Source organism: Rhinolophus ferrumequinum, chromosome 25, assembly GCF_004115265.2.
Source record: "Rhinolophus ferrumequinum isolate MPI-CBG mRhiFer1 chromosome 25, mRhiFer1_v1.p, whole genome shotgun sequence".
In the NCBI taxonomy this organism is placed as follows: Eukaryota; Metazoa; Chordata; class Mammalia; order Chiroptera; family Rhinolophidae; genus Rhinolophus; species Rhinolophus ferrumequinum.
In genome coordinates this window covers 7,933,355-7,961,086 of record NC_046308.1, presented here as the reverse complement: position 1 = coordinate 7,961,086, position 27,732 = coordinate 7,933,355, and the positions used below count along the sequence as shown (strand labels likewise).

The 27,732-nt window shown below is 54.9% G+C and overlaps 1 protein-coding gene across 1 annotated transcript; it reads left to right on the top strand.

Annotated features, from left to right (window-relative positions):
• The first annotated feature begins 596 nt into the window (after positions 1–596).
• Positions 597–27,673, top strand: RASAL1 (RAS protein activator like 1). The gene is made up of 22 exons (XM_033097662.1): positions 597–737; positions 1,202–1,396; positions 5,595–5,651; positions 7,810–7,923; positions 8,075–8,136; positions 10,479–10,608; positions 12,585–12,666; positions 12,757–12,888; positions 14,118–14,206; positions 14,751–14,868; positions 15,021–15,171; positions 15,531–15,595; positions 15,898–16,010; positions 17,908–18,100; positions 20,463–20,600; positions 21,560–21,704; positions 22,790–22,962; positions 24,082–24,219; positions 24,300–24,435; positions 25,218–25,338; positions 25,713–25,789; positions 26,040–27,673. The coding sequence occupies exons 1-22, from the start codon at positions 640–642 to the stop codon at positions 26,177–26,179; spliced, it is 2,667 nt and encodes an 888-aa protein (XP_032953553.1). The 5' UTR covers positions 597–639; the 3' UTR covers positions 26,180–27,673.
• Positions 27,674–27,732: the final 59 nt, after the last annotated feature.

The window sequence follows — 27,732 nt, the reverse complement described above, 5'->3', positions numbered from 1 at the left end:
TGGAAAACTTCCTGGGAGAGGTGACATTTGAGCTATGCCTTGAAGGACAATAATACTAATATCAAACACTTTTTTAAGCTTCTTAAGTTCCTGTCACTGTTCCGAGACTTGTATCTGCTTCCCTCATATCTGCTTTATCTCATCTAATTAGCCCCAAACCCTGTGAGCCAGAGGCTGTGTTTTTCCCACGGAACAGATGAGAAAACCAAACCAAGGCACAGAGAGGTTGACTTGCCCCAAGACCACTCAGCTACCGAGTGGTGGAATCAGGATTCAAACCCAGGAAGGCAAACCAATAACTGACAGAGACGAGACCTCTCACAAGTTCTTTAATCCCTCTGAACCTCAGTTTCTTTATCCATAAAATGGGAATAATAGTACAATTGTGAAGACAAAGATGAGATAATCCCCCGGCTTAGAACAGTGCCTGGCGCACGGTAAGTAGTCAAACAGCTGTATAAGACTTTTATCATGTCTGTAGTGGTGGTTCCCCGCCCCCTCCAGCAGCAGCTTCCTCCCCCGCAATGCCAGCCCGTGACGTGGGTGCTGCCACTCGCACAGTCTGGGTTTAATTGGAAACTAAAAGAGATGGAAGGATGTTCGAGGCCCCTCCCTTGACTCTGAACGGACCCCAAGGGAATGTGCGACTCTCTCTCTCTAGCTACGCCTCCCGCCGACCACGGATACTGCTCCCGGACAGGGCAGGGAGGTCCGACTGAGAAGGTGGTGCCCGAAGGGTAGGTAGGGGAAGGTCGGGGAGGTGTGAGTGTGTTGGGGAGGGCAGCCAGGGGACACAGTGCCTCTTCTGAGCCCAATGCCAACTCACCAGGAGCCACTGGCTACGCCCATCATGGCCGTGGGCCGCTTCCCACCTGGCGGTCCCGGACTCGGCGCGCCCAGGTTCCTCGGCCGGTGCGCTTTGGTGCACTGCGCTGGGGTGCCGGCAGAGGGCGCGCGAGGGGGCCTGGGGACCAGCAGGGGCCCGGCGGGAGGCGGGATTGGGGGGAGGGCCCTGGGCCGCCCCCTCCCTCCCTCCCTCTGCCCGCCTTGCCCGCCCACCCGGAGCTCCAGGCTGGAAGGCAAGAAGCAGAGGTGCTCCCTGCGCGCTCTGCCTGCTCCGCGCACGGCTCCTACCTGTGGAGTCCTAGGGGACGCCCCCTCCGTGGACACCTATCCTTTCTCCTCCTTCGGAAACCTCCAGCCCAGCTATCCGCGTCTCGGACAGGGCGCCAGGCTCGCAGTGGGTGATATGTAGACGCCCTCCCTCCCTTCCGCGGTCCAGCCTCGGAACCGGGGCGCCCTCCTGCCCGGAAAGTTTGGGGCTGGGCGCCATGGCCAAGAGCAGCTCCCTGAATGTCCGCGTGGTGGAGGGCCGGGCGCTGCCCGCCAAGGACGTGTGAGTACTCCCAGGGCGAGTGGGGAGTGAGGGGCACACCGCGCATGGGATGGGGTGGGAGTCGCCCATTCCTCCTGTGAAGCGGGCGCGGATTCTTGTCCAAGACCCCGCATTGGGGCAGATCCGCTTTCACGGAGCAAGAGGCCCCATACCAGCGCTGTCCTGGTGGGAGGGGGCGCCCAGATTTAGCAGACGCCCCGCCCTGCCCCCAACAAGGGGGATGTCTTTGTTCCTGGGATGTATTAAAAGGGGTCTTCCAGAGATTCAGCCGTGGAGACTAGAGGGTGGGATTCTGTCGGATTGGGGAGGGGTTTGTGTGCATGGGCGTCTCTTTCCTCTTCGTTCATCCAGGCAGGTGTTGGACATGGGCTTCTCCAGGCCTGGGTGGGCTCTTACCAACAGAACCCTGGGGAGGAGCCCAAAAGGTGGGGCATCCAGGTGGCCCCAGCAATTCCTCTGTGTATATCTGGGGTTTAGATTTGCAGAATGTCACCAGATGGCCAACTGGCCAGCCCGGGGTAGGGAGGAAACGGGGGTCCCTCTTGACCTAGGGCCCTGAGCTCCCCAGCCAGTAGCTCCCAGCCCAGTGGGGGCCTTCCCTGGATGCTGAGTGGCTTGAAGAGCCGACTCCCCCCGCAGCCCCCACCCCCGCCAGATGTGATGGGGCTGGAGGACCCTTGGGATCCCCGTAGTACAGTCCTTGGCTGTGCTTCCCTAGCGCTGAGTCAGCAGTTGCCAAATCAGCAGGATGGCCCGAAGGATCCCCCTCCTGCTTGGCCTTGAGCCCAGAAAGGGCTCTGAGGGTGTGGGCACCTGGGATCTTTGGCAGGACATCAGCTGTGTGACCTTGAACCTGGTCCTCTTTGGGTCTCGGTCTGCCATCTGTGCAATGGGAGCTCTGGACAGGGGTGTTCAAGCCCCATGCAGCTGTGAGGGTGGAGAACCTGTTAGGATTTACCCCCATGGCCAAGGTAGCAGGAACCTGGATTCTGAGCCTTAGCACAGGTCCAGGCTGGGGCTTCGCTCTGCCCTAACTCTCCCAGCTGTGGGCCCCCAGCAAGGAGTATCCTGCCTTTGATGGCATGAACCTCCCCCCTTCCCCAACACTGCAGCTTTGTCAAGGGGGGGAGCTGCTTGGAGCTCTCTCCATCCTCATCAGCTACCCCCAATAAACATGTCCCTGAGATAGAAGCATAGAGCTTGCTGTGGGAATGCAGCATCTGGACAAGCCTCCTGCCTCCCTCTTTCTGTGGTGCCCTCTCAGAGCCTCTGAGAATGACAGACTCTGGAAGTGTCCGGGCAATGAGGATAGGAGTAGGGGACTGGCAGCTGCTGGAGGGCTGGGGTGGGGGGGCTTCCAGAAACCAGGTTTCCATCTCACTGTGCTCAGACCCCCCCGCCCCCCCTCACACCAATCCTGATAAGGGCCAGGAGGGAGCTCCTTCTGCCTCTCCTTAGGAGGGAGCCGAGTCTGGCCTGGTTCTTACATCTCTTGGCCACCCCTCCTTCCCCATGTTCCTGGGCCAAGGTGAGCTCTGGGGTGGGCAGGAGTCACTAAGCACTAGTTGGGGATCCAGCCACCCTGCCTCAGTTTCCCTCGCTGTCGGCTCTCTCCTCAGAGCATGCTGCGATCTCCCTGTCCATGGGGACTCAGCTTGGGTGTGTTCTCTCTCCCCGCTCCTAAGGGCAAGGGTCCAGATTCTCCCTGAAACCTCACCAGGTTTTAGGGGGGCAGGGGGTTCTGACTTGGCATAGGAGGGCTCAGCCGATTATTTTATTACTTTTAAGGAGGGCACAGCTCACAGCGGCCCATGTGGGGATCGAACCGGCAACCTTGGTGTTATTAGCACCGCACTCTAACCAACTGAGCTAACCGGCCACCCTCAGCCAATAATTTTAGAGTTATTACTATCATTAATAATAGCAGCGGTCACATCGTAAATTATGTAAATAGCTAACCATTATGCTGTAACCTGAAACTAATATAAAATAATATTGAATGTCAAGTCTAATTGAAAAAAAGAATAAATAAATATTTAAAAAAATAATAGCAGCTGTCAGTCACCGAGGGCTGACTATATAGGGCCGGGTCCTGTGCCTAACGCGTCCTGTGGTCCTTTTAGCATTTCCATTTTACAAATAGGGAAAATGGGACCCAGAGAGGCAGTCACTTGCCTGCGGTCACGAAGCTGGGATTGGAAGCCTGACTGCTACCATGCACAAAGCAGGCTCGGCAGGCAATGGTGCGGGGCCTGCTTTCCCACGCTTGAGGTGGGGCAGGGGCCATGGGAGAGGCCAAGAGTCTGGAGAGACGGGGGGTCTGGAGGGGGCAGCCCTCTTCTGCCACTGGTGCCCCTACCTGATAGGAGCCTGATAAGGCCCTTTTGCGTCCGAGCCCTGGAGCTGACGTATGAGTTTGGCTCCCATGAGAGGCGGGGGGTTAGGCCAGGTCAAAAGGGGGGGGCGTGTCTCCCAGCCCTTTGCTGGTAGGATCCCAGCACACATCTGCAGTTGGGGAAACTGAGGGATGGGTGCCTGCCTTAAAGAAGCTCAGGGCTAGAGAACCCAGAGACAGAAATGAGATGTGGGGTGTTACCCAGTAACTGGCATCCAGGGGGTTGGACCTAGGTGGGCTCCTGGGGTTACTGAGCCCAGTGGGTTTGGGATAGATCCGGAAGGGGAAACTGAGGCCTGGGACAGAAGGGGGATCGGAGGTGGAACCCAGAGAGGAACTCAGAGGCATATGCCACTGCGCAGTCTGAAGTGTTCAGGGATGGGGATCCGATTGGGAAATGGAGGCACTGGAGCACCGGGGGGGGCGGGGCTAAACATAGGAGTCCAGAGAGGAAACTGAGGCACAGGAAGGGCTCAACCAACAGACAGGGTTCAGGGTGGAGCCAGCTCCCGGTGCCAATGTCCCCGTTCCTTGGAATCTCTGAGGCATTTGTAGATTGGTGACACGCTGAACTGAGAGAGGGTGGGGGCTGGGGCATCGAGGGAGGGGGCCATCTGGGGGAGGGATCGTGAACTAGGGTGGAGGTGGCACTGGTTAAGAGCATGTGTACTGAGCCCCTGGATTTGGGTTCTGACTCTGCCAGATGGGGGTTAGGGGAGGGGGATCGAGGTCCTCGCCCAAGGAGCTCACAGCTCAGAAGCTGCAGAAAGCCTAGGAGACTGACACTAAACCCAGAGAGAAACTAGGGGACAGGGTGATTTCAGATGCTCAGAGGTCAGTTTTACATAGGACAGTGGTGGTCAGAGATGGCCTCTCTGAGAATGTGACTTTTGGGGGGAGGTTTGAATGACAGGATGAAGCCAGACATGACAAGATCAGGGACAGTGTCTTAGGTGGATGGAGCAGCCAGTGCAAAGGCCCTGAGGCTTGACGGAGAGCTTGGTGGAAGGAATGGCCTGTGGGATGGAACAGGAGAGGAGAGGGCTGGACTGGAAACTCATTATGAAGCGGGGATGGCACTGGCTTTGGTTGGCCAGTGGATCAAGGCTACTCAAGGGGATGGGGCACATCTGTTGGCTGAATTTTGAGGTCTGGGGGCCCTGGTCTGTGCCTACAGTAAGAGAGTCTGCTGAGGTCCATCCCCGCTGAAGGCTGACCAAGGGGAGTCCCCTCCCCAGAGAAACTCCCATTGAAATGAAAAGCTGGTGAGGGCAATGCTTACCCCAGAGGGGGGTGTTAAGGCACCTGGGGGAGAGGTCTGGGGCGAGCCTGAGATGCCTTCCTCCATGCATTGTCTCCTTATTTCCTTAAGTGCCCTAGGAAGTGTGTTAATATTATTCCTGATTTATAGAGAAGAGAAACTGAGGTCCCAGAAGGGAGGGGCCTTGCCAGTGTTCCACAGCCAGCAGGTGGGGAAGCCAGGTGTGACTCTCCAGCACATGCTCTTCTGCTTTGGGTTTCTTGGAACCAGAACTCCGAACTTCCTTGTTCCAGCCGCAGTGTTCTGTTTCTGTGGGTGGAAGTCAGGGATCCCACATGTGGTGGGTCAGCGACGCAGTGGGTGGGCTGGGCCTCCATGACATCTGCTGGTCTCCTAAGGTCCTGCCTCTTAGCTAGACTTGCTGTGTGACCCTGGGCAAGTCCCCTCCCCTCTCTGAGCCTCAGTTGTCTCTCTCTTTATAATGAAGGTTAACTGGGACTCCCACCCATGGCTGCCCTCTCGACCCCCATCCCCATCCACAGGTCTGGTAGCAGTGACCCCTACTGCATAGTGAAAGTGGACGACGAGGTGGTGGCCAGGTGAGGATTGGAGAGACTGGGTCTGGGGAGGAGCTCCTTCTAGACCTGGGGAGTCCAGGCACAAGAATTCATGGGGAAAAGAGGAGCTGGGGTGGGGGGACTTGTGGGCCTGATGGTGGCTGCCTGGTGCCCTGGCCTCAGGACCTGCAGTGGGGCTGCCAGCTCCTCTCCCCAGTCAGCCCTAACTGGTCCATTCCTTCCCCCTGGACCTGCTGCTCCCTGGGGCTGACTCAGCGGCTGCCAGCCTGTGCCTCCCACAGGGGCCTCCCCGGGGGCGGGTGTCTCACGCTTGGCTGGACTGGCTGGTTCCGGGCCTGCTGGGTGCTGCGGGCACCAGTGTGTGTGTGTGTGTGTGTGTGTGTGTGTGTGTGTGTACATGTACCCAGCTGGGTCTGCTTTTGAGTGTGTGTTGGGGGGTGTTGGAGAGCTGGTGTGAATGTCTGTGGTCAGATGTGTATGTCCCTGGGGGTGTGCAGGCTCACTTTGTGTACTTGGGTGTGTGTGTGTGTGTACACGTGTGCACCCTTGCCAGCTTATTTGGGTACCTATGCACTCATGTGAGGGTGTTTGGTGTGTGAGTGAGTCTGGGCAGCAGCGGACATCTGGCTGGGCCATGCTTGGTTCCCACCCCAGCAGGCCAAGCCAAGGACAGCTCTCAGCCCCCGCAGGTCTGAGGGGGTGTGGGTGGGCGGGCAGCTGAGACCTTGGTTCCTATGGAGACAGCAGGATTTCAGGATGCTGCTGGCGCTGGTTCTGGTCCAGATGGGCCAGGAGCTGGGGCAGGAAGCCTGCCTGGGGGAAGGTCAGCCTGCAGCACCCAGCTGACCCCTTGCACTGTTCTCTCTGTGCTCATGCTGCCCCCTTACCACATTCTGATTCTGCCCCCAAACCTGCAAACTGATTTTCTGTGTTACCCCAGGCTGCTATCTCCACCTCTCTGGGCTCTGAAGAGCCTCTTGCCTCAGGGGCTGGAGAGCCTGAGGAACTTCCAGGGTGTTTGGGAAGAAGCATCCATCTGATGGTGGTGCCCGGGGCTGGGTTAGAAAGCAGAGTGTGCGTGCGTACGTGTGCATGCTGGTGTATGTGCTCACACTCTTTGTTGGGGAAGAGTATGTGAAAGGAAGGAGGATGGGAGTGACAGGTGTACAAACCACATTGTGCAGCCATAAATTTGTTTGTGTCTTTACTGGGCAAGTAAGTTCTTTGTTCCCTGTTGGGTAAAGGGAAGTGTGTCTGCAGGGGGGTCGGGGTGAGGGTGCTCTATGTATGTGTCTGTTTCTGAGCTTGTCTTGGTTCTTCATCCTGCTGTGGTTCCCCCTTGCTTACTGAGTGCGCTGGCCCCTGCTGACGTCACGGTTTCCTGGCCCCTCAGACTCCTCCCTTCCTGTTCCTCAAACTCACTAAGCTCATTCCTGCCTCAGAGCCTTTGCATATGCTGTTCCAGCCATTTGGAATGCTTGTCCTCATTCTCTCTCCCCCCTTTGCCTGATTAGTTTCTGTAGGAATCCTTTCCTGACCCCTCCTAGCCCCACTCCCAGACCCGACCAGGCGCCACTGAGCTAACACCAATCACAGGTCTTCTCTCACTGTCATAAGAGCTCCGGAGAAAGCACCTGCCCATGGAGGGGAGCTCTCTGGGGAAGGGACCGTGGCATCTCTTCCTCTGATTCCCCATAACTCGCGAGGCTTGGCACACAGTTGGGATGAGAGTTTACGGAGTGACTGACTGACTGACTGGCTGAATGAATTAATAAAATTATGCATGTTGTCAGTTGCGGTGTGTTTATGTGATTCTGCGTGTGTGTCTGCTGTGTACACGTGCTTGTATGTGTGCGTCTCTGTGCGTCTCTGTGTGTGTCTGGGCATTTTCTTGTCTGTGCATCTGTGAATATGTGTGTTTTCTCTGTATGCATCTACAGGTGTTGGTATGGAGAAACATGTAGGTGTGTATTTCTAGAGATTTCTGAGGCTGCCTATGTGTATCTGTGTTTGTGTGAATGTGTCTCTTTGTGTCTCTGGCTTCCCTGGGGTATGTGTGAGTGTCTCTGTTTCAGTGAGTATCCCCATGGGAGTGTGTGTGTGTGTGTGTGTGTGTGTGTGTATCTGGGTCCCCAGGTGTCTGCCTGGGGTCCCCAGCCCCTGATGCCCTCCTTTGCAGGACAGCAACCGTCTGGCGCAGCCTGAGCCCCTTCTGGGGGGAGGAGTACACTGTGCACCTACCCCTGGATTTCCACCATCTGGCCTTCTACGTGCTGGACGAGGATACGGTGGGGTGTGTGTGCTGGGGACCCCAGCCCGGGCACCTGAGGGGAGGCAGAGGCAAAGTACCCACCCACACACCCAGCCCTTCATGCCTGTCCCCACTTCTCCATGGGTGGGGCAGGGGCCCTGACTTGACCCCTCACCTGCCCGCCTTTCTGTAGGCACGACGATGTCATCGGCAAGATCTCGCTGAGCAGGGAGGCAATTGCAGCTGACCCACGAGGTGGGTGAGGGACACTGGCCCCCACTGGGTGGAGGGAGGAGGGGGTGGCCATGCGCAGAGTGGGCATTTGCAAGGGCATGGCAGGCGGCACGGGGAAGCACAGAGCCCTGAGAGGAAAATTATTTCAGGTTTTGTTTTCAAACAGGACAGAGATGTGGGCGTAGAGCTATGTGGAACATCACTGGCATGACAGTGGATGAGGAGCAGCGGGCAGTGAGGGCTAGTGTGGTCCAGGAAGGCTTCCTGTAGGAAGGGGAATGAGTTTGGCAAAGATGCTAAGGCACGTACGTCTCCACGGATTCTCATCAGGCATAGGTCAGGTCAGATGGAGTATTTGGTGAGGGTTGATTGGAGAGGACCCTAGATGCCAGGCCAGAATCTAGACTTTCTTCTGGGTGTACTGGGGAGCAATTGATGGTTCTCAAGCAAGACAGTGAAGATATTGGAGCCATATTATTGGAAGATGGAGTGATAGGAGAGATTAGACACATTCTCAGAAGCTCTCTGTGCTGCGTTGTGGACACTGGGTCACGGTGGGGTAGGAATAGGAGATCTGGGAGATCAGTTTGGAATCTGCACAATAATCAAGTAAGAGAAAACTGATGGCATCCTGGAACTGGGGGTAGCAGTGGAGACAGAGAGAGGTGAGATGACGCTTCCATTTCCAGCAACTTGGGGACCAGATCCTCAGAAGGGCCCTCCGGCCACATAACAGTGACATCCTGAATTAGGTGCAATTCCTAACACATTGTTGGACTTCCTGTAAAGAAGGAAAATCCTCAGTATTCTCCTCCCATCCCCCAATCATGAGCAAAACCTAACAGGGAGTGGTGAGCAATAGCAAGGAAGCCAGGAAAGATTTCCCTGAAAGGTAGGTAAGTCAGTGTCAACTCTGTAGTCAACAGGCTAAATCTCGGGCTAGGGCCAAAGGCAGATGGTATTGACCCTGAGACCCCCCCTTTGCACTGAGACCCTTGAAGAGGCCCAGAATAAGGAAGGACCACACCTCTCCAGAGATAAACATCCTCAAGGTAGGCTTCCCACCGAGGGAGATCAGACAAACGTGACTTCACAATCAAAGATCACCACACACACAGAAAGTGGGCCACCATGAGGAAGAGACAGAAATAATAGCCCCACAAAGGGGGGCTTAGACCCACAAAGACTTTAGATTTTGTCATCATAACATGCAGAATTTTTTAAAAATAAAATATTTATGTAAATAAAGATGCGATCACCAGAAAGGGTCAGCAATGACCACAATAAATTAAAGCAATACATTAACAAAGTAGACAGACTTGACAAAGAACCAAACCACGCTTTTAGAGACAGCTGATCATTCAGAACAGAAGTGAGAGTTTAGTGAGCTGGACGAGACATATGAAGAAATTATTTAGATTTTGGCCCAGAGAAACAAGAAGGAAAATGTAAAAGAGAAGTTCAAAGATATAGAAAATAACGGAGACAGTCTAAAATCCAGTTAATTGGAGTTCAAAAAGAAAGAATGGAAAAAATTGGGGCGAGGAAATACTAATAAAAAACAGTAGGGTGGGAAACTGTTTTTAAAAAATTGAAGACCTGGAATTTTCCAGAACTCAAGGAAGAACACGATTTTATAAGTAGGAGAAGTACAATCTGTACCACTAATCAGAATTCAAAAACATCCTTACCTAGACACATTGTGGTGAAACTGAAGAACATCCAAAGAACAGCTTTTAAAATTAGAGAGAAAAGGTAAGACCACTGACACAGGCGCAATTACGAGGCTGAAATGACTCCCCAGTAACTACAGTGGAAGCTAGAAGTCAGAGAAACAATACCTTCAAAGTGTTGAGAGGGAGAAAGGGAGAGAGAGAGGAAGAGAGGGAGAGGGAGAGAGAGAGGGAGAGGGAGAGGGAGAGGGAGAGGGAGAGGGAGAGGGAGAGGGAGAGGGAGAGGGAGAGGGAGAGGGATTGAGATTGACATTCAGGCAGGGAGAATGGTCCAGACAAAGGCTCAGAAGTAGGAATGCCCACTATCTTTTTGAGAGGAGAGTATGCTGAGACTAAATGACGGAGGACTTCGTATACCAGGGTGAAGGAGTGTGATGGTGTGTAGCCAAGGGCATTGTCAGGGTTCGAATCCTAGCTCTGCTGTTTACTAGCTGTGGGGTAATGGGCAAAGCCCTCCCCTCGCTGGGCGTCATTTTCCTCATCTGGAAACGGTGATAATTACAGCGCCTCATCAGAAGGCTAACCAATGTCCACGACTTAATATGTTCTTAGTGTTAATTGAACTTTTAAGTGAACACAGTACCATGTACACGGTAGGTACTTAATAAAGTTAGCGCCTGTGCCCTCCAGGAATTGATAGCTGGATCAACCTGAGCCGTGTGGACCCGGATGCAGAGGTCCAGGGTGAGATCTGCCTGGCTGTGCAGATGCTGGAGGATGCACGGGGCTGCTGTCTTCACTGCCATGTGCTCAAGGCCAGGTATGGGTATGCTGGGGGTGTGTGTGGGGGGGTCTGAGAATGAGCAGGCAGCCCCTGGTCCCCCCAGCTGCCTTGGCTTTTGGTGCCTCTTCATTCCTGGGGCACTTCTGGGCTTACAACCAGAATCCCATATAGGCAAACGGTTCAAGCTCCCTGGATTGCATGTTCTTGGGGTCAAAGCACAAGCAAAATCCTTGTTGGGTCCCCAGTGACCAGCAACCAAAGGCCACACACTCAGGATGGCCAGACAGATGTGTGAAGGTGTATTAATCAAATTGTAAGTGATAGATACCAATTTATACTGGCTTAAGCCTATTGGTTCATATGAATGACGGGAGCTTCAGGCATGGCTGGATCCAGGTGCTCAAATGGTGACATCTGGAATCTGTGAGCACAGATTCCTCAGTTGTTTTTTGTGTTAGCTTCATTCTGAAATAGTCTCTCCCTAAATGGGGGCAAAGATGGCCCCAGCGGCCCCAGCTGCCATCGTAACAACTTGGCAGCTCCAATCAAAAAAGAACTTCAGTCTCTTACCATTTCCAACCAATGTCCTGGGACTAATTCTTATTGGCTCAGTCTGAAGCACATGCCCGTCTCTGAACCAATTACACTGACTCTGATTGCTCAGGCCTGAGTTGCAAGCCCATTCCTGGAGTGGAGTTGGGGATCAGCCCACTAAGTCATGTGGGCTGGGAGTGGGGGAAGGGAGGTCCTGTCCCAAAGAAACGTCTGAGGGAAGACGGACCGGCAAAACCCACAGATGACCCTCCGGGACCACCAGCTCCTGGGATGTCCATCTCCCTTCCCTCCTATTTGTCCCCTCCTCTCTCTTCCTCTCAGTTCCCCATCATTCTGCTTCCTAAATACTTCCACCCCCTTTCCCCTCCCATCTCCCATCTTGTTTTTATGCCTTTTTTTCACACCTTACTCCCCCAACTTTCACTTTTCAAATGATCCTTGCCCAGGTTGGGGAAGATCTCTATTTCTAACTTGCTGTGTGACTTTAAAGTCTTTTCTTGCCCTCTCTGTGCCTCTCCCATCACCAGCTGGGGCTTCCTGGAGTCTGAATGAAAGGCACCAGGCGGGCAAGAGACAGGCGAAAGGCTTCAACATGGGCCTGGGCTCCTCATCTGCTTTGTGTCCAGGGTCTCCTCACCAGCCACAAAGCTGTGCAGGATCCTTGCAACAGGAAAGGGACAGATTGCTGTCGCTTAGCAACTGGGCTGGCTCCTAGGAAACCAAAGGCTTTGGATGCCTAGCAAGGGTGGGAGAGGAGCAGCAGAAGGAAGCAAGCAGCCCCTGGGGGTGTCCTGGATTTGGGGGACCTCAGGAAGGAGGGATGGGGGAGGCTGACTGGCATGACTTTGGGTTGTCATAACAACCAGAGGCAGGGGTCTCTGCCTCATGCCTTTTCTTGGGTCCTAGGTGGGTGTGGGCATGAGTGTTTGTTGAATGAATGACTGAGCTGAGCCCTCCCCCCTGGCCAGCTGCTATGCTAAGTCCTTTACACACATCATCTCATTAACTTGGGCCCAGACCAACGTGAGGTTGGTCTGTTATTACTCCCATTTTGCAGATGAGAAAACTGAAGCTCGGGGAGATGGAGTGACTTTTCCCAGTGTCACCCAGCCAATGAATGGCAGAGCCAGGCTTTGAACCCTGGCATCTGACCTCCCATCCAAGGGCTCCAGGGAAACTGAGGCTCCCTTCCCCCTCCCCATGGCACCGTAGCCTGCTGGGCTCTGTGATGCAGGACGTGACCTTTCTGAGCCTCTACGTTAGTCAACAGGAAGATACGGGGTTTGGACAGGCATGCTGAGGCTGGCTCCTCACCGGGTCCCTACAATGGAGCAGTTCATTGCCTTGGAAACCAGCGGCATTTGAATGTCTACCCTGAACCCCTTTTCCAAGGTCCAGCTTGGGTTTTGGTCTTCGAGGGTCCTGTGTCCCTCATTCCTTTCTTCATCTGTCCCCAGGGACCTGGCCCCCCGAGACATCTCTGGAACTTCCGACCCATTTGCACGTGTGTTTTGGGGCAGCCAGAGCTTGGAGACTTCGGTGAGTGATGGAGGGGAACTAAGAAAGAGCGGGGCATCCGGGGGCAGGGTCCCTGTCAGCTCTCTTCCTCACTCCCTCCTCCTCCCCCAGACCATCAAGAAGACTCGCTTCCCACACTGGGATGAGGTGCTGGAGCTGCGGGAGATGCCAGGCGCCCCATCTTCACTGCGAGTGGAGCTCTGGGACTGGGACATGGTGGGCAAGAATGACTTCTTGGGCATGGTGAGCTCTCCTTCCCACACCCTCCGTGGCTCCCCACTGCCTCCAAGGGAGAAGGAAGGGGAGATGGGCTGTGTGTCCTGGGGCTCAGAAGGGGTGATGTGAAGGCTGCCTCATCAGGTTTCCTGGCCGGGCCTAGGTAATGGAGTGCCATTGCCCCATTGTACATTTGAGGAGACGGAGGGTCTCAAAAGTACAGGAACCTGCCCAAGGTCACAGGGTCAGCTCAGATTCTTATTTTGGGACGAGAGTACCCAGGATGACTGTGTGCTGGCCCTGTGCTAAGTGTTTCTCCAGCCTAACCTCATTTACCCTCATGGGAACTCCGTAACGCTGAGACTATTGTCCCCATTTTATAGATGAGGAAACTGAGGCTCAGAGAGTTAAGTGGTGTTCCCAAGGCCATATGACTAAGAAATGGCAGAGCCAGGATTTAAGTGCAAGTCTCTCTAATTCCAGAATCTAAGCCCTTAGCTCCTATTTCTAGAAGAACTGAGCTCAAGGTTTTTCTCTTGGAACCTCAATGTCCCCATCTGTAGAATGGGTGTGATCGTCCCTGCCTCTCAGGGCTGTCTATCAGGGCTGACAGTTTCTAAAAGGAGGCAAGATTAGAACAAGTAAGAGGGAAGCTCAATTATGCATTACTGGTGGGAATGTAAAATGGCACAGCTGCTTTGGAAAACAGTCTGGCAATCCCTCAACCAGTTAAAGACAGAATTACCACAGTGACCCAGCAATTTCACTCCTAGGTTTATACCCAAGAGAGGTGAAAACACATGTCCACAGAAAACTTATACAAGTTATATCTCTATAAATTATATCTCTGTAAAGTTATTTCAAAAGAAGGAGGTGGGGGTCTAGGACGCTCTGGATTGTCTTTAAGCCTTTTGATGGATGCAATCGTGTCCTTAAACAGAGCTGAAATTACAGTCGGTTCCGGGCATGTTGTCTCTAGCAGCTGTTGTGAACTTGGGCAAGTCACTCTACCTCTCTGAGTCTCAGTTTCCTCAACTAAGAGTCCCTGGAGGTCCTCAGTGCCCTGGCAGGACTAATAATTTGGGACTGGGGGAGGGAATGTCACTGCTGTAGTGTCGATGGGGTATGATGGGGAAGGAGGAGGGGGCCCCTGGCGGGCTATGCTGCCCCTTCTCGGGTGGGCAGGCTGATCTCTTCTTCCAGGGCTGGGTGGGGCAGGGCAGGGCTCAACTGAGGGTCTGTATGTCCCCTCACAGGTGGAGTTCCCCCCGAAGGTCCTGCAGCAGAACCCACCCAACGGCTGGTTCCGCCTCCTGCCCTTTCCCAGAGCCGAGGAGGATTCTGGGTAAATGTGGGTGTGGAGGGAGAAGGCCAGGCTGGAATTATGTTGGGTACCATCTTCAGCCCAAGGTCAGGTCCTCGTGGGTGCCCACATCAGCCCACAAGCTATCACCATGTCACTTCCTTCATTCATTTAACACGTGTTTGTTGAGTGTCTCACAGTGTGGGTTTGCACATGTCCAAATGAGTTTTCCTGATACCCATCTACCTGCAAGCATGCCACTTCAGTTGTTGCTGTGTGTTCAGAACCTTGGGTCCTTCCACACCTGTCCACACCTGTTCACACTGTGCATTCTCATACACTGGTTTATACCGGCCACACCATTTACGCTGTCTGTGCTTATCCATTTCTGTTTATACCTGTCAATATCTGTTCACACCTGTGTGGACTGGACACACCTGTTCACACCTGCCCACAGCTGTCCACACCTGTCTACTTTTGCAAATATCCATGCTCCTTGCCTGTGTTCACTCCTGCCCATGGTGGCTCTCTGCACCTGCCTGTACGTAGTTCCTCACAAAAATACCTGTGATCTGACCCTGGTCAGGGGGAACCTGGGTGCTCTGCGGCTAAAGGTGCGCCTCGTCGAGGACCGTGTCCTGCCCTCGAAGTACTACCAGCCCCTCGTGCAGCTGCTCATGGAGTCTGTGCTGGAGCTGCCAGAGGTGGGTGCGTCAGGCCAGCAACCCCCGGGGGCAGCGTGGTGCATGCGGACCTGGTCCTGGCCTCCCCTGGCTTCAAGGGTACCTCTCTGGGCTCTTCTGCTTCGGGGTCTCAGAACCCCAGGCCACCTTACCTGCCTCCTGTCCTTGCCCAGGAGGATGATGCCAGCCCCCTGGCAGTGCTGGAGCTGACCTCGGGGGACTGCCGCCAGGACCTCGCCACCAAGCTGGTGAAGCTCTTTCTTGGCCAGGGCCTGGCTGGGCCCTTTCTGGATTATCTTACCCGGCGTGAGGTGGCACGGACCAGTGAGTTGCCAGAATGATCCCCAGACATCAGTCCTCAAGGATGGGTCGGCAGAGGGTCTCTGGGGGCGAAATGGGAGGGGAGGGGCTCAGGCAGAGGAGAGGGGCTCCTGTGTGTGTGCGCATGTGTGGAGGGTTCCCCATGCTGTGCATTCCAGCCAGCTGATTTTTGTTACTCTTGAGCTGTGTGACATTAGGCAGATCACTTGACCACCCTGGGCCTCTGCACTGTGAATGGAGTTGATATGGCTGGTCTCCTTGGTTCCTGAGGCTGGTAGAATCCTGACCCCCACCTTGGGTGGGTGGGGTGAGGTGGATCCAGCCCCTTGAATCCCAGCAAACACTTCCCTCTGTCCTCCCAGCTGACCCCAACACCCTCTTCCGTTCTAACTCCCTGGCGTCCAAGTCAATGGAACAGTTCATGAAGGTGAGTGGGCGAAGGTCTGCTGGGGCCCGGTGGCAGCTTCCTTAAGGGGACCCCCTTCCCAGTTCTTACCTGGATCCAGAGCTTGGCTGATTTCGGGTGGCACTAGGTAGCTGAGCTGGGGTGCTACTGGTGGGTGCCTAGCCTCGCCCTGAGTGGCACCCTGGGTAGTGCCCCCACCCCAGCCCTTGGGCACATCCTGCCTTGCTTTGAACCTCTCCCTGCATGGTCCCCCTGCCCCTAGCTCACGGGCACCCTCCGGCCTCGCCCTCAGCCGTGCCCTGTGTGGTGCCCCCTGCCCCCAGCTCGTGGGCATGCCCTACCTACACGAGGTTCTGAAGCCGGTGGTTAACCGTGTCTTCGAGGAGAAGAAGTACATGGAGCTGGACCCGTGCAAGATGGACCTGGGTCGTACCAGGTGAGTCGAGCCTGAGGGATGAAGCCTGACCTCCCGACAGCCCCCTTGTCCCCTTGGAGCCTTGTCAGGCTGGGTCTGTGCCGACTGCCACCCCCTCAGGAGCCTTGCATTCCACCCCAAACTCTCTCCTGTGAGCTCTTGATCCTCAGGCTGCCTAGTGTAGTGGTTCCAGGCAGGACTCTGACGTCCGAGCTCCTTGGGCTCAAATCCCAGCTCTGCCACCCCTGGTGTACAAGTTACTTTACCCGTGTGGGGCTGTGAGAATTAAGAGAGTTACGTATGCACAGGCCAGCATTAACCAGTACTCCATAGTATAGGTGTTTCTGTTGTGGTGGTGGCAGAGGCCATTGGGGGAGGGCCCTGCGTGGGCCTGCGTGCCAAGGTGGGATCCTGGAGCACCTGATGAGACTGGAGGAAGCAGGGCAGTGGCTGGGGGTCATGCCAGGCCTTTGTGGGCTCCTCCTCTCTTTCCAGGACCTTCCCCACACCAGCAAGGGTGGGCGGGCTTGTTCCCACCAGGCCACAAAAGCTAGTTGCTGGGCAGGCCATCGGGGACCATGGTAGGGACAGGAGAGGGTCATCTTCACTTTGGGCCCTGCAGCAAGTCCTGCCCACGCTTTCCAAGCACACCAGAGGCAGGCGAGGAAACCTTTTGCCAGACGAGGAAACCAAGCCTCAGGCAGGGGAGGTCACCTGCATTAAGTCGCACAGCTGGGAAGTTGCACATCAGGGATAGGAACCCAGGCCCTGAGCAGAGGGCAGTCTGTCTGTGAAACCCAAGGTAAAAGTTTTTCCCAGCACATCTGGCAAGGATGGAGCAAGGTCATCTGGGGACCTGTGCAGGGGAAGGTAAGGCTGACTCAAGCGGGCAGTCCTGAGTTCTCATCTTGGCTTTTCCCATATACTTATAAAGTGACCTCTCAGAACCTCAGTTTCCTCATCTGTTAAATGGGAACGATCAGGCTACATAGTGCATCAGGGTGCCATTAGGATTAATTATATATTTAATCATTTAATACCAAAGACATTAGTTCAGGGCTTAGCTTGCTGGGTCCAGGGCATGGTGGGGCTGAAACCCCCCCGCCTGTCTTCTGTGGAGTTCTCAGTCTGAGAGTGGGCAAGCCAGCTCCTAAACCTGGAGGGGAACAAGAAAGGAGGGAACAAGATAATTGCAGATAGACAAGTGCTATTCCATCATTCACTCTACAAAACAACTGTTGAACATTTACTGTGTGCCAGGCACTGGCTGAACACCGAGTTCACACCAGAGAACAAATGGGCACGAATCCCTCTTCTGGGGCGAGACAGATCACACACTAAAGAAGAAGGTTCTTGTAGGTGATCAGTGGAATGAAGGAAGATAAACCTGGGGAGGGTGGTGGGACATGCCAGGAGCAGGGGAGGGGCTCGTGATATTCCACAGGGTGGTTACAGTGACAGCCTCTCAGAGAAGGGGACATGTAAGCAAAGACTTGAAGGAGGTGAGGGCGAGAGTCACGTGCCAATCTAGTGGGAAACTGTTGCTGGCAAGGGGAAGAGCAAGTGCAAAGGCCCGGAGGCAGAAACATGCGTCTGGCATGTCCATGCTGAAAATGCATTGCACCACGGCCTGTGACGATGGGCGATAGGGGAGGGACGGCCTGTTTGAGGAGGTGACATGTAAGCTCAATGTGGGGACTATCCCAGGCAGAGGGAACCATATGTACAAAGTCTGCAAGACAAGAATGAGCTCCGCGTGTGTGAGCAGCCGCAAGAGGCCAGGTGGGGATGGTAGGAGGGGGAGGGTGAGGAGGTGGGATGGGGAGGTGGGTGCTGTCTGAGCCCAGTGGGGGCTGGTGGACGGTTTTGCATGGATAGGTGCTGGGCTCTGAGACAGCCGCTCCACTTGCTCCCCCAGGAGAATCTCCTTCAAGGGCACGCCCTCGGAGGAACACGTGAGGGAAGCCAGCCTGGGGCTGCTGACAGGCTACCTGGGACCCATTGTGGACGCCATTGTGGGCTCCGTGGGGCGCTGCCCGCCTGCCGTGCGCCTGGCCTTCAAGCAGCTGCGCCAGCGTGTGGAGGAGCGCTTCCCCCAGACGGAGCACAAGGTGTGTGTGAAAGAGAGAGACAGAGAGAAAGAGAGAAAGACAGAGAGAGAGAGAGGTGTTTAGTAGCCAATACCTAAAATAAGGTTGAAAACTCAGGTGCTGCACGGTTGAGGCAGGTGAGGTAAAAACGAACAAAGCAGTCAATGTGTGGGGCAGTAGGGAGTGGTGGGGACCGTGGCAAACTAGAATCTCCACAGCTTGTCTAAAGAGGGCAGTTCCAGACTATCAATCTTACCTTCCCGTAGGAGGGCCAGATCTTCATAGTTTGTTGTTTTGTTTTTTTTTAAGCCATTTCTAAGCCAACATTCTTGATTTTATGTGAGAGGCCTCATTTAAAAAATGTTGGCACTAATTAACCTAAAAAAAACGCCAACAACAAAACAACAGCACTTTGAGCCAATCATGATGCATTTGCAGCTGCACTGGCCTGCGGGTTACCAGTTGGAGACCCCCGGGTTTGATGCGGAGCACACCTTCTGGGTGGCTGTCATTGTTCTTGCTTCTGAATGACATCAAATGAGGCTCAATTACATGGTGCTGATGGACCAGAAAGGCGGACCTGGGTTCACGCTGCTGAAAACTTTCAGATCGAAATGTTGGCGGTATCACGGCTCATCCCTAGAGCCTGGGTGAAGAGCTCTTGGTTCCCCACTTCCTGTTTACATATGGGGAAACTGAGGCCCAGAGAGGGTAAATCGCCTTGGTCAAGGGTTGTAGACTCACACTGAGGCTTCTGGACTCCCAGCTGGGGTCTCTCCCGTCTCCCCCTCAGCCCCTGCTGAGGTGTGGCCTCCAAACTGAGATGTGGCTTATTTATGCCCCACTTTGCCGGGCTCTCGCCTGGGCTGCCGGCAAAGGTGCTAAGTGGGACACAGCAGTGCCTGGGAGGAGGGAAGGGAGGGGAGAGGCCAGTTCCCCAGACAGCCTGGCCCTTGTGGGGGGGAGCCGATATCAGTAACACCCAAATGTCCCCAGTTCTCAGCCCCCCACAGTGGGCAGGGAGCAGGGGCTTTCTCAGGCCCATGAGGGTGGACGGGCTCAAGGGAACCCAGGGGAACCCCTTTCTCTGCCTCTCTGACACCTGTTCCTCCTCCTCAAGAAAAAGAGGAAGTCATGGGCTGATGTCTAAGGCTAAAATTACCCTTGAACATGGCGGCTGGTAGGTGGTGGCCTTGGGGGCAGTTCACGGTTCCAGGTGAGCAGGGTGGGGATGAACACCCTCCCTCTGGGCCGCTCCAGGTACCTAGCCCCTGGTAGGGCTCACTGTCAATGCAGAGGTGGCCCAGGGAGTTGGCCTGCACCCAGGGAGGGTATTATTTCATTTGTGAATACAGCCCGTAGATAAACACTGGAGCTCACACACTCTCGGGCTAAATATAGTCAGGCAAGTATGAGAGGTGAGTGGACAGTGGTTTGTGGGGAGCCAGATGCACCCAGGATGAAGCCACACCCTCTCCCTGAGTTCCCTCTGCTGGAGCTGGGGGAACCAGCCTTACCTGCAGGTGGCCAGGCCTGGGACTCACACCGGCAGGCACCATACTTTACAGTTTGTAGAGGGCAGAGGCTGGGGCTCAGGGGTGCATGCAGCATGGGCTCTGGAACCAGCCGAACTGGGATCACTACTGAGCCTCAGTTTCCTCAGCTGGAAAATGGAGATAATAATATCTACATGGGTTATTTGAGGATTAAATGTGATAGTTCTGGTTCTTGACACTCAGTGAGTACTGCACAGTAGCTAGTGTTGAATGCAAGAGTGTGTGGAGAGCTGAGAGTTCACATCCTGCCTGGGCTCAAATCTTGGCTCTGCCACTTACAGCTGTGTGGCCTTAGTTAAGTGACCTTCCTTCTCTGGTCTTCAGTTGCCTCCTCTGTAAAATGGAGATATAATACCTCCTGGGGTTAGTATTAAATAAACAAATGTATGGAGCGGTATCTGGCCTGTTGCTATTCATTATCATAAATCATAGATCTGGGTTTGAATTCTGTCTCCTTTATTCATCAGCTGTGTGACCCTGGGCAAGTCACTTGACATCTCTGAGCTTCTGCTTTCTCATCTGTAAAATGGGAATAATGATGGTGCTTCCTTCATAGGGCTGTGTCCTTGGCACAGTGCTTGGCACAAAGCAGACTCTGAGGATGGTTGGCTAAATCTGGCCATGCGGGATTAGTATTATTACTCCATTTGCCAGGTGGAGAAACTAAGACCCAGAGAGGAAAAGCCTCTGTGGCAGACCAGGATGGCCTCTTGACCCATCTCCCATTTCACTTCCCCTCGCACCACCAGTCTATAGTCCTTAATGCTTCAGTTTCCCCAGGTGGAAAGTGGGTTTTTCCCCCTCTCACCTGCTGCTCCTCTCGGTAGGATGTGAAGTACCTGGCCATAAGTGGCTTTCTCTTCCTGCGATTCTTTGCACCTGCCATCCTCACCCCAAAGCTGTTTGACCTCCGGGACCAGCACGCCGACCCTCAGACCAGCCGCTCACTGCTGCTGCTTGCCAAGGTACCAGCAGTGGAGTCCCCCATCGTGGGTGCTCTTAGCCAGAGAAAAGCATGGTAGAAACAGCTAGGAGGCTTCTACGGGTTTACACAGAAGGCCCACATGAGGCCCAGAGAAAGCTATGTCTGCAACACCACCATTAGCCTTCCTGAGTGTGAAGGCATTCGTTAAGTTCTCTAAGTTCCTTTTTTGAAACACAAAACTTACCCTTCCAGGAGGAAAGTGGGAAGCAGGATAGCAGTGATTTACACCTTATTATTTCTTTGATTAGACCGTCCTTTGCAAAGTGGCCACATTGGGAGGTTCTCGTTGGCTCCAGAGTGTGTATGATAGCATCAGGCAGTCCTGGGCAGGGAGATCTGGGCTCCGGAGGGAACAGAGTAATAAGGGCCCTGGGAGTGCATATTTGTCCACGGGAGGGAGAGATATTGCCCAAAGCAGCTGCTGCTGTGAGTCTTCTTCGCTGAGCACGGCTTTGGAAGCCAGGACTCTGGGACTCTGTTCTCGGTCCACAGAGGCCCTTCCCCCTTTGTGGGGACAGAGCCCCAAAAAGCAGTTTCCAGGCTCTCGGCCTCATGTGGAAAGGTGCTGGCTCAGGTAGTAGATAGCCATCAGCTGTGGCTGGTTGGCCGTCAGCTGTAACCAGTGAGCCATTGGCCACTAATATAACTGCCGTGGCTAGGCTAGCAGAAAAAAATGGGGGCTAGCAAGGAGATGGTGGCTGAGCCTGCAAGTGGAGCAGTGAGGGTTGAGAATTGTGTGGCTCCTGGTTCCTGTGTCTCCAACCCAGCCGCCAGTGAGAATATAGTGGTGTGACTCCCCTACCTATGGCTCCGTGGGTGTTCCTTTTTGGCCTAGCCATATCCTGCGTTCTTGTGTGGGGAGCTGAGACCCTGCAGGCCGCCCCGCATGACACCCTTGCAGTGACCTTGACTCTGGCATCCCCTGTTCCTTTGCTCCAGGCTGTGCAGAGCATCGGAAACCTGGGCCAGCAGCTGGGCCAGGGCAAGGAGCTGTGGATGGCCCCCCTGCACCCCTTCCTGCTGCAGAGTATCTCACGTGTGAGAGACTTCCTGGACCAGCTGGTGGACGTGGATGGGGAGGAGGGTGAGTTCCTGTGGCCTTGCCATGTCTGGCCTGTCACACCACTGGACCCTTGGGACCTGCCCTTCCACCACGCCTCCCCCGTTGCTAAGCACCGGGACTGTGGATCTGTGGGTCAGCTAGTCAGTCAGCGAACATTTCCTGGCACCTATTCTGCCATTCTAGCCAACGTAGAGATTGATGCCTATTAAGCGCCTACAATGTATTAAACACTGTACCAGATGCTGGGGAAACAGCAGCGAACAAGACAGAAGAAACTCCCGCTCTTATGGAAGTTTTATTCTAGTGGAGACAACAGGCTGTAAACAAGATGAATTAGCAAATCATATGGTGTGTTAGGGAGTGATAAGGGCTAAGGAGAAAAAATAAAGGACGGAAAGGAATGTCGGGGTGGCAGGTCAAACTTTTAGGGTGGCTGGGAGTGGCCTCACTAGGGTGTTATTAAAGACCTGAAAGAGGACAGAGAGTAAGCCATGAGGATCCTGGGGAAGTGTTCCCGGCTGGGAAAAGCATGTGCAAAGGCCCTGAGGTGGGGCCAGAAAGGAACAGTGAGAAGGCCAGTGAAAAAGTGTGAATGAGGGGGAGTGAAGGAGAGATGAGGGGGCCAAATTGTGTGAGGCTTTGTGGGCAGCTGGAAGGATTTGGCTTCGACTTGAGTGAAATGGAGCCACAGGACAGTTTCAAGCAGAGGAGTTGGGACTGAGTCCAGTGTGGGGTCCAGGGCATGAGCTAGTTGGGTCCAAGTCACAGAGGAGCAACCTGTGGAAATGAGCGCTGGTTGTGGCTGGCGGGGTCCCAGTGGTGCTGGCGGGGAGCCTGTGTGTGGGCTCCCCCATGGGTAGCTGCCAGGCACCCTCCTGGACTGACTCCATGATGGGTGGCTCCCCCTGCTGGCTGCCTGCGCCACTGCCTGCAGATCCCTCAGGACAGGGCCCCTCCCTCAGTGGTACCATTCCCTATGGAGGCTTCATCCTCCTGGCTCCAGGGGAGCAGAGGAGAATCCTGCTCATCCCTGAGGCCCTGGGCACGCCCCCAGGGCAGGTTGAACCTGGACAGAGGATTCACTGTCCCCCCTCCCCATTTCGCAGAGGCTGGGGGCCCGGTGAGGGCCCTGGTCCCATCCTCCATGACTGTTCGAGAAGGCTACCTGTTGAAGCGCAAGGAGGAGCCTGGCAGCCTGGCCACACGCTTTGCCTTCAAGAAGCGTTACTTCTGGCTCAGTGGGGAGACGCTGTCCTACTCCAAGAGTCCTGAGTGTCAGGTGGGGCCCCAGTCCACGGTGGAGGGGTTTCCAGTGGTGGCCTCCCTCACAGAACTGCCTCTTCATACCCTGGGTGGACACGGAGGCCCAGGATGGGGCAGGGACTTGCCCAGGCCCCAGTAGCAACTTGGCAAGTCCACCCTCTCGGGCCAGGCTCTGTTCACACCCTTGGGCCAATGGGGGCCCAGGACAGGCCCAGTCATACACCTACATGCACTTATCAAACGCCCTTCAGAACATGTGCATAAAGTGGCCCTGACGTGGCCCCTAGATGTGGTCACGCACAGGACATGGACAATGCTTACGTCCTCTCATCTGTTCCCACCCAGATCTATGCACACATGTCATCAAATTAGGACTGCTCACTCGGAGGTACCTGCCTGGCTGTTAGACATACACGTCCAGGCATGCGTTCACTCACTCATTCATTTGTCAAGCATAGATTGAGTGCCTACTGTGTACCATGCAGAGTTCTAGGCAGGGAGATACAGCAGTAAACAAGACAAAGAATCCGTGTTCTCCTGGGACTGCCGTTCAAGTCTAGCACAAACCGACACGTACTGGGATCTACTCACTTCTGTGCATGCACCATAAATAGTCATAGCCAACACTGGAGAGCGTGCCCGCACTTATTATTTCTACTCTGTCAGCAGAGCGTAGATTAGTTCAACTGTCTGGGTTCTAATTCTGGCTCTACCAGATGAGTGACCTTGGGAGGGTCATTTATCCTCTTGTGCCTCAGTTTATTCATCTGCAAATTGGGAAGAATAATAGACCCAGTCTCAGAAATTTGTTGGGACGATGAAATAAGTTGATAAATGTAAAGTGCTTAGAACCACATCCCAAGTGCCATGTCCATGGTTATGATGATGATGATGGTGGTGGTAGTGGAAACTGACACCCAGAGAAGTTGTCACTTACTTAAAGAGTGATGGGGCAGGACCACGGGACTCGTGGCTCAGCCGAGTGGACATGCGCAGAGATCACAGATGCACAGGGTTGAGTGTCCCCTCCCCGGGGACACCACCTGATGCACACAGCCTCGGGAAAGCTGTCCCTGGCCCCTGCACTCTGGCCGTAGCCCCCAGACCCTCCTGCAGTGACTGTCCTCTTTCACAGATACGCTCCTTCACCCCCGTGTCATATATCCGTGCGGTGGAGCGTGTGGACGAGGGAGCCTTTCAGCTGCCACATGTGATGCAGGTGGTGACACAGGACGACGCAGGGACACTGCACACCACCTACCTCCAGTGCAAGGTGAAGCACCTCTAGGACGGGGGGCTGACGGCGTCCCCTGGGTCCCGTCTCCGCCCCTGACCACCTCCCACTCTCTACAGAATGTGAATGAGTTGAACCAATGGCTGTCGGCCCTGCGGAAGGCCAGCGCTCCCAACCCCGACAAGCTGGCCTCCTGCCACCCCGGTGCCTTCCGCAGTGCCCGCTGGACCTGCTGCCTTCAGGCTGATCGCTCAGGTGAGGCGGCAGGGTGGACTCAGGCTCCAGCCTCCCCACCTGTCAATCAACGAGTAACCCAGCTGGGTCTGGGGCAAGTTACTTAACCTCTTTATACCTCAGTCTCAAGTGTGAAATGGGGTTGGTAACAGTGCCTACCTCTTAGGGTTGTTGTGAGGAATAAATGAGTTGATACAGGCAAACTGCTTAGAACACTGCCTAACACACAGTGCTCATTAAATGTGAGGTATTATTTTATAAGCACGCACTATGCACCAGGTGTCTAGTGGTGCACGGATGGGCATCAGGCTTGCTCTCAAGGAAGACAAGTGAATAACCAGACAATTGTCATACAGCTTTCCAAGTGCCAAGAGGAGGCTTTTGAGACTCCAGAGAATGCCTTTGACCCAACCCCAGGGTGGGAGATCAAGGAGGGCTTTCTGGAGGAGGTGCTGTTTAAATGTGACCTGAGAAGAGTAGGATTTAGACAGTAAAGTTGGAGACAGGGAAGGGGTAAGGAAGAGGGTTGCAGGGAGAGGAAACGGCATGAGCAGAGGCCTGGCTTCGGGACAGAGAGGGCGGAAGGACTGTAAAGGGTCATTGTGGCTGGAGCCTAGACTGGGAGGAGGCTGGAGAGAGGAGAGGCCACTGCTATGTCGGGTGAGGTGAAGGCAGTGGGGCTTGAAGGACGTAGTAGGTTTGAAGGGCGATGTGAGAGGCAGAAGCAGGGCTTGAGGACAGCCTGCTGCTGGGGCTTCCGGGAGGGGAATGGGAGGGGTTACTGGTGACGCTCTGCCCCTCAGCTGCCGGTTGCAGCCGCACACACTTTGCTGTCACCCTGGGAGACTGGAGTGACCCTCTGGATCCTGACGCTGAGACCCAGATGGTGTATCGGCAGCTGCTCCTGGGGCGGGACCAGCTCAGGTAGGTGCCCGCCCGTGCCACTTCACCTCCTATGCCCAGCTGGGTGGGCCAGCCACCCGCTGTGGCCTCTGCTGGCCATTTGGTCATTCTTTTCATGTGCATCAGCTGAGCTTGTGGGCGGGGAAGGGGGAGACGGGCTCAAGGCGAGGAAGCACCCTCGGGCGGCCCTAAGGCAGAACGGGATCTTGGCATCTTTTAATACCCGGGACTCCAGAGACAGGCACAGACCTTGGATGTGTCCCTTCTCCTTTCTGGCCTCAGGGTCACTGTTATTCAGTGACAGAGATTTATTCCAACCAACAAAGACTCTCTGGGGTAGAGACCAAGCCTGGGAATCAGGCACCAGCCTTGTCTTTCTCCCTCTCCACTTCTAGGATGAAATTCCTGGAGGATTCCAACATGGATTCAAGCCCGGAGGCAGACTCAGGGGAGGGCTCCAGTGCCACGGAAGGTAAGGAGTTAAGGACGTCCCTTGCCTTTGCCCCCTCTGCCACCTCCCACAACTTACCAGGCATATCCCTGTGCCATCCTCGTCACGCTCCTGTTTCTCAGCCACCAGCAGGCCCAGGGCTGTGTGTATGGGCTCTGGTCCCTTTTAGGATTCTCAGGGCACAGGACAAACCTGAAGCCCGAGAAAGCCACTGGCTGTGGGTGGTGGCAGCCTGCCCTGGCCTGGCTCAGCCCCCGTGTCTTTCTCCCAGGGGCCTGTCCCGATGCCCTGGCCCGGCAGAGAGAGGCAGCTGCCCGCCTGCTGGAGGTGCTCGCAGACCTGGATCGAGCCCACGAAGAGTTCCAGCAGCAGGAGCAGAGGAAGGTGGCCCCCAACCCCCTCAGGCCCTGAGGAGTGCTGGAGCCAGCCTGGAAGGAGGAGTAAGGAGCCCTTGGGCCCTTCTCGGTGTTCCCTGGCCCAAGAGTCTCCTTCTGGTTGTGTACCTCCTCGGTACTGTGGCTTGGAGGCTTCTGAAGACCTCCTAATCCCATGTGCCCTAAGCTCAAAACCCAGGGCATGGAAGCAAGGGGCCAGTCTTGCACTGAATGAGCCTCACGCTCTGGGTTAAGGCAAACCGAAGTGGATGGGATCAGAAACCTGACTCATCTGGCTCAGCCTGAGGTCTCTGTTTCACTGGACTGGCTTCTACCCACATTGATGAAGCCAGTCTGGCCCTGAGCTGCTGGATACAGCTGTACCTGAATCCCTGATGCCCATATAGCCTTGTTGCCCCAGACAAGCACTAAGCCGGCTCAGCCCTTCCCGTTTTCATGTCTGCCAACCCCTGTAACCTCACTGATCTTCCCAAGCCCTGCCCTTGGCTGAAGTGCCCTCAGGAAGAACAGGTTGGGAGCCCAATGTGTAAGACTCAGATCCTTGGAGTCTGGGTGACCTTGGGCCAGCCTCCTTTCCCCTATTTGAACCTCAGTTTACCCTGCATAAAATAAGGAGGGTGTGATGTTCGATGTGTGGTTTTCAAACTGGGTTCCATAGAGGTAGCTTGGGAGCCAGGGAAGAGCTTCTCAGACTGGACCTAAGCTCACCCTTCTGGGGTGTCTGCAAGAAATGCAGATCCCTGAGCTCCACCCAGATCTACTGCATCAGAATCGGAAGGAGTGTGGGGGCAGAAGTCAGGATTCTTAACAAGTTCCTCAAGGTGATGTGGATAAACCTGAGATTTGAGGATCACGGGGCTGGTACCTTTGTATGTATTAGGGTTTGAAATTAGGCTTTGAGGTGCGACTCTGTTTGAGAATGAATCACAGAAGATAAAAATGGTTGGGAACACCCAACTGGCAGAACCGGAAGGGCCTCCAAAGACTCGTTTCCAATTTTGTGTGACTAGAGGGTGAGAGACAAACTGAACCTACCTGGCTGGGGAGAAGGTGGACCAGGATGCGACGCTATCCCGGGGGTGGCCAGCAGGGGTCGCCTGGAGCCGCAGCATCGACCGCAGCCACCTGAGCATCCCGGGGATGTGACCAAGGCTGATTAGATGCTTGTTGCAGATCCTGGGATCTGTCCCTAAACAGAGCCTAGCCCTCCTCCCCGAGGGCAGAGGCTGGGGCTCTGAGGTCCTGAGAAGCCCATCACAGTATCCTCCCAGCTTTCCCCCATATTTTCCCAAAGGCTCAGCTCCCAGCCTGACTCAGCTCCTCATTCCTAGCAACTATGCTGGCGAGCACTTTGTGCGTTGGTGCCCACTGAGAACGGAACTTTCACCTGTGCCCTTTGAGGGGCTAGGACGGGAAGGGTCTGCCTCTGCCTCCATCACACCCCTTGCCTGCCCTAGGACAAGAGAATTCTGGGGCCCTGCCTCTGCATCTCCCGCTGCCCAAGGCTGAGGAGGCAATGTTCCTGGGGTTGTCGTTTTGTTATACGCTCCTTGATGTGGCAGACCCAAG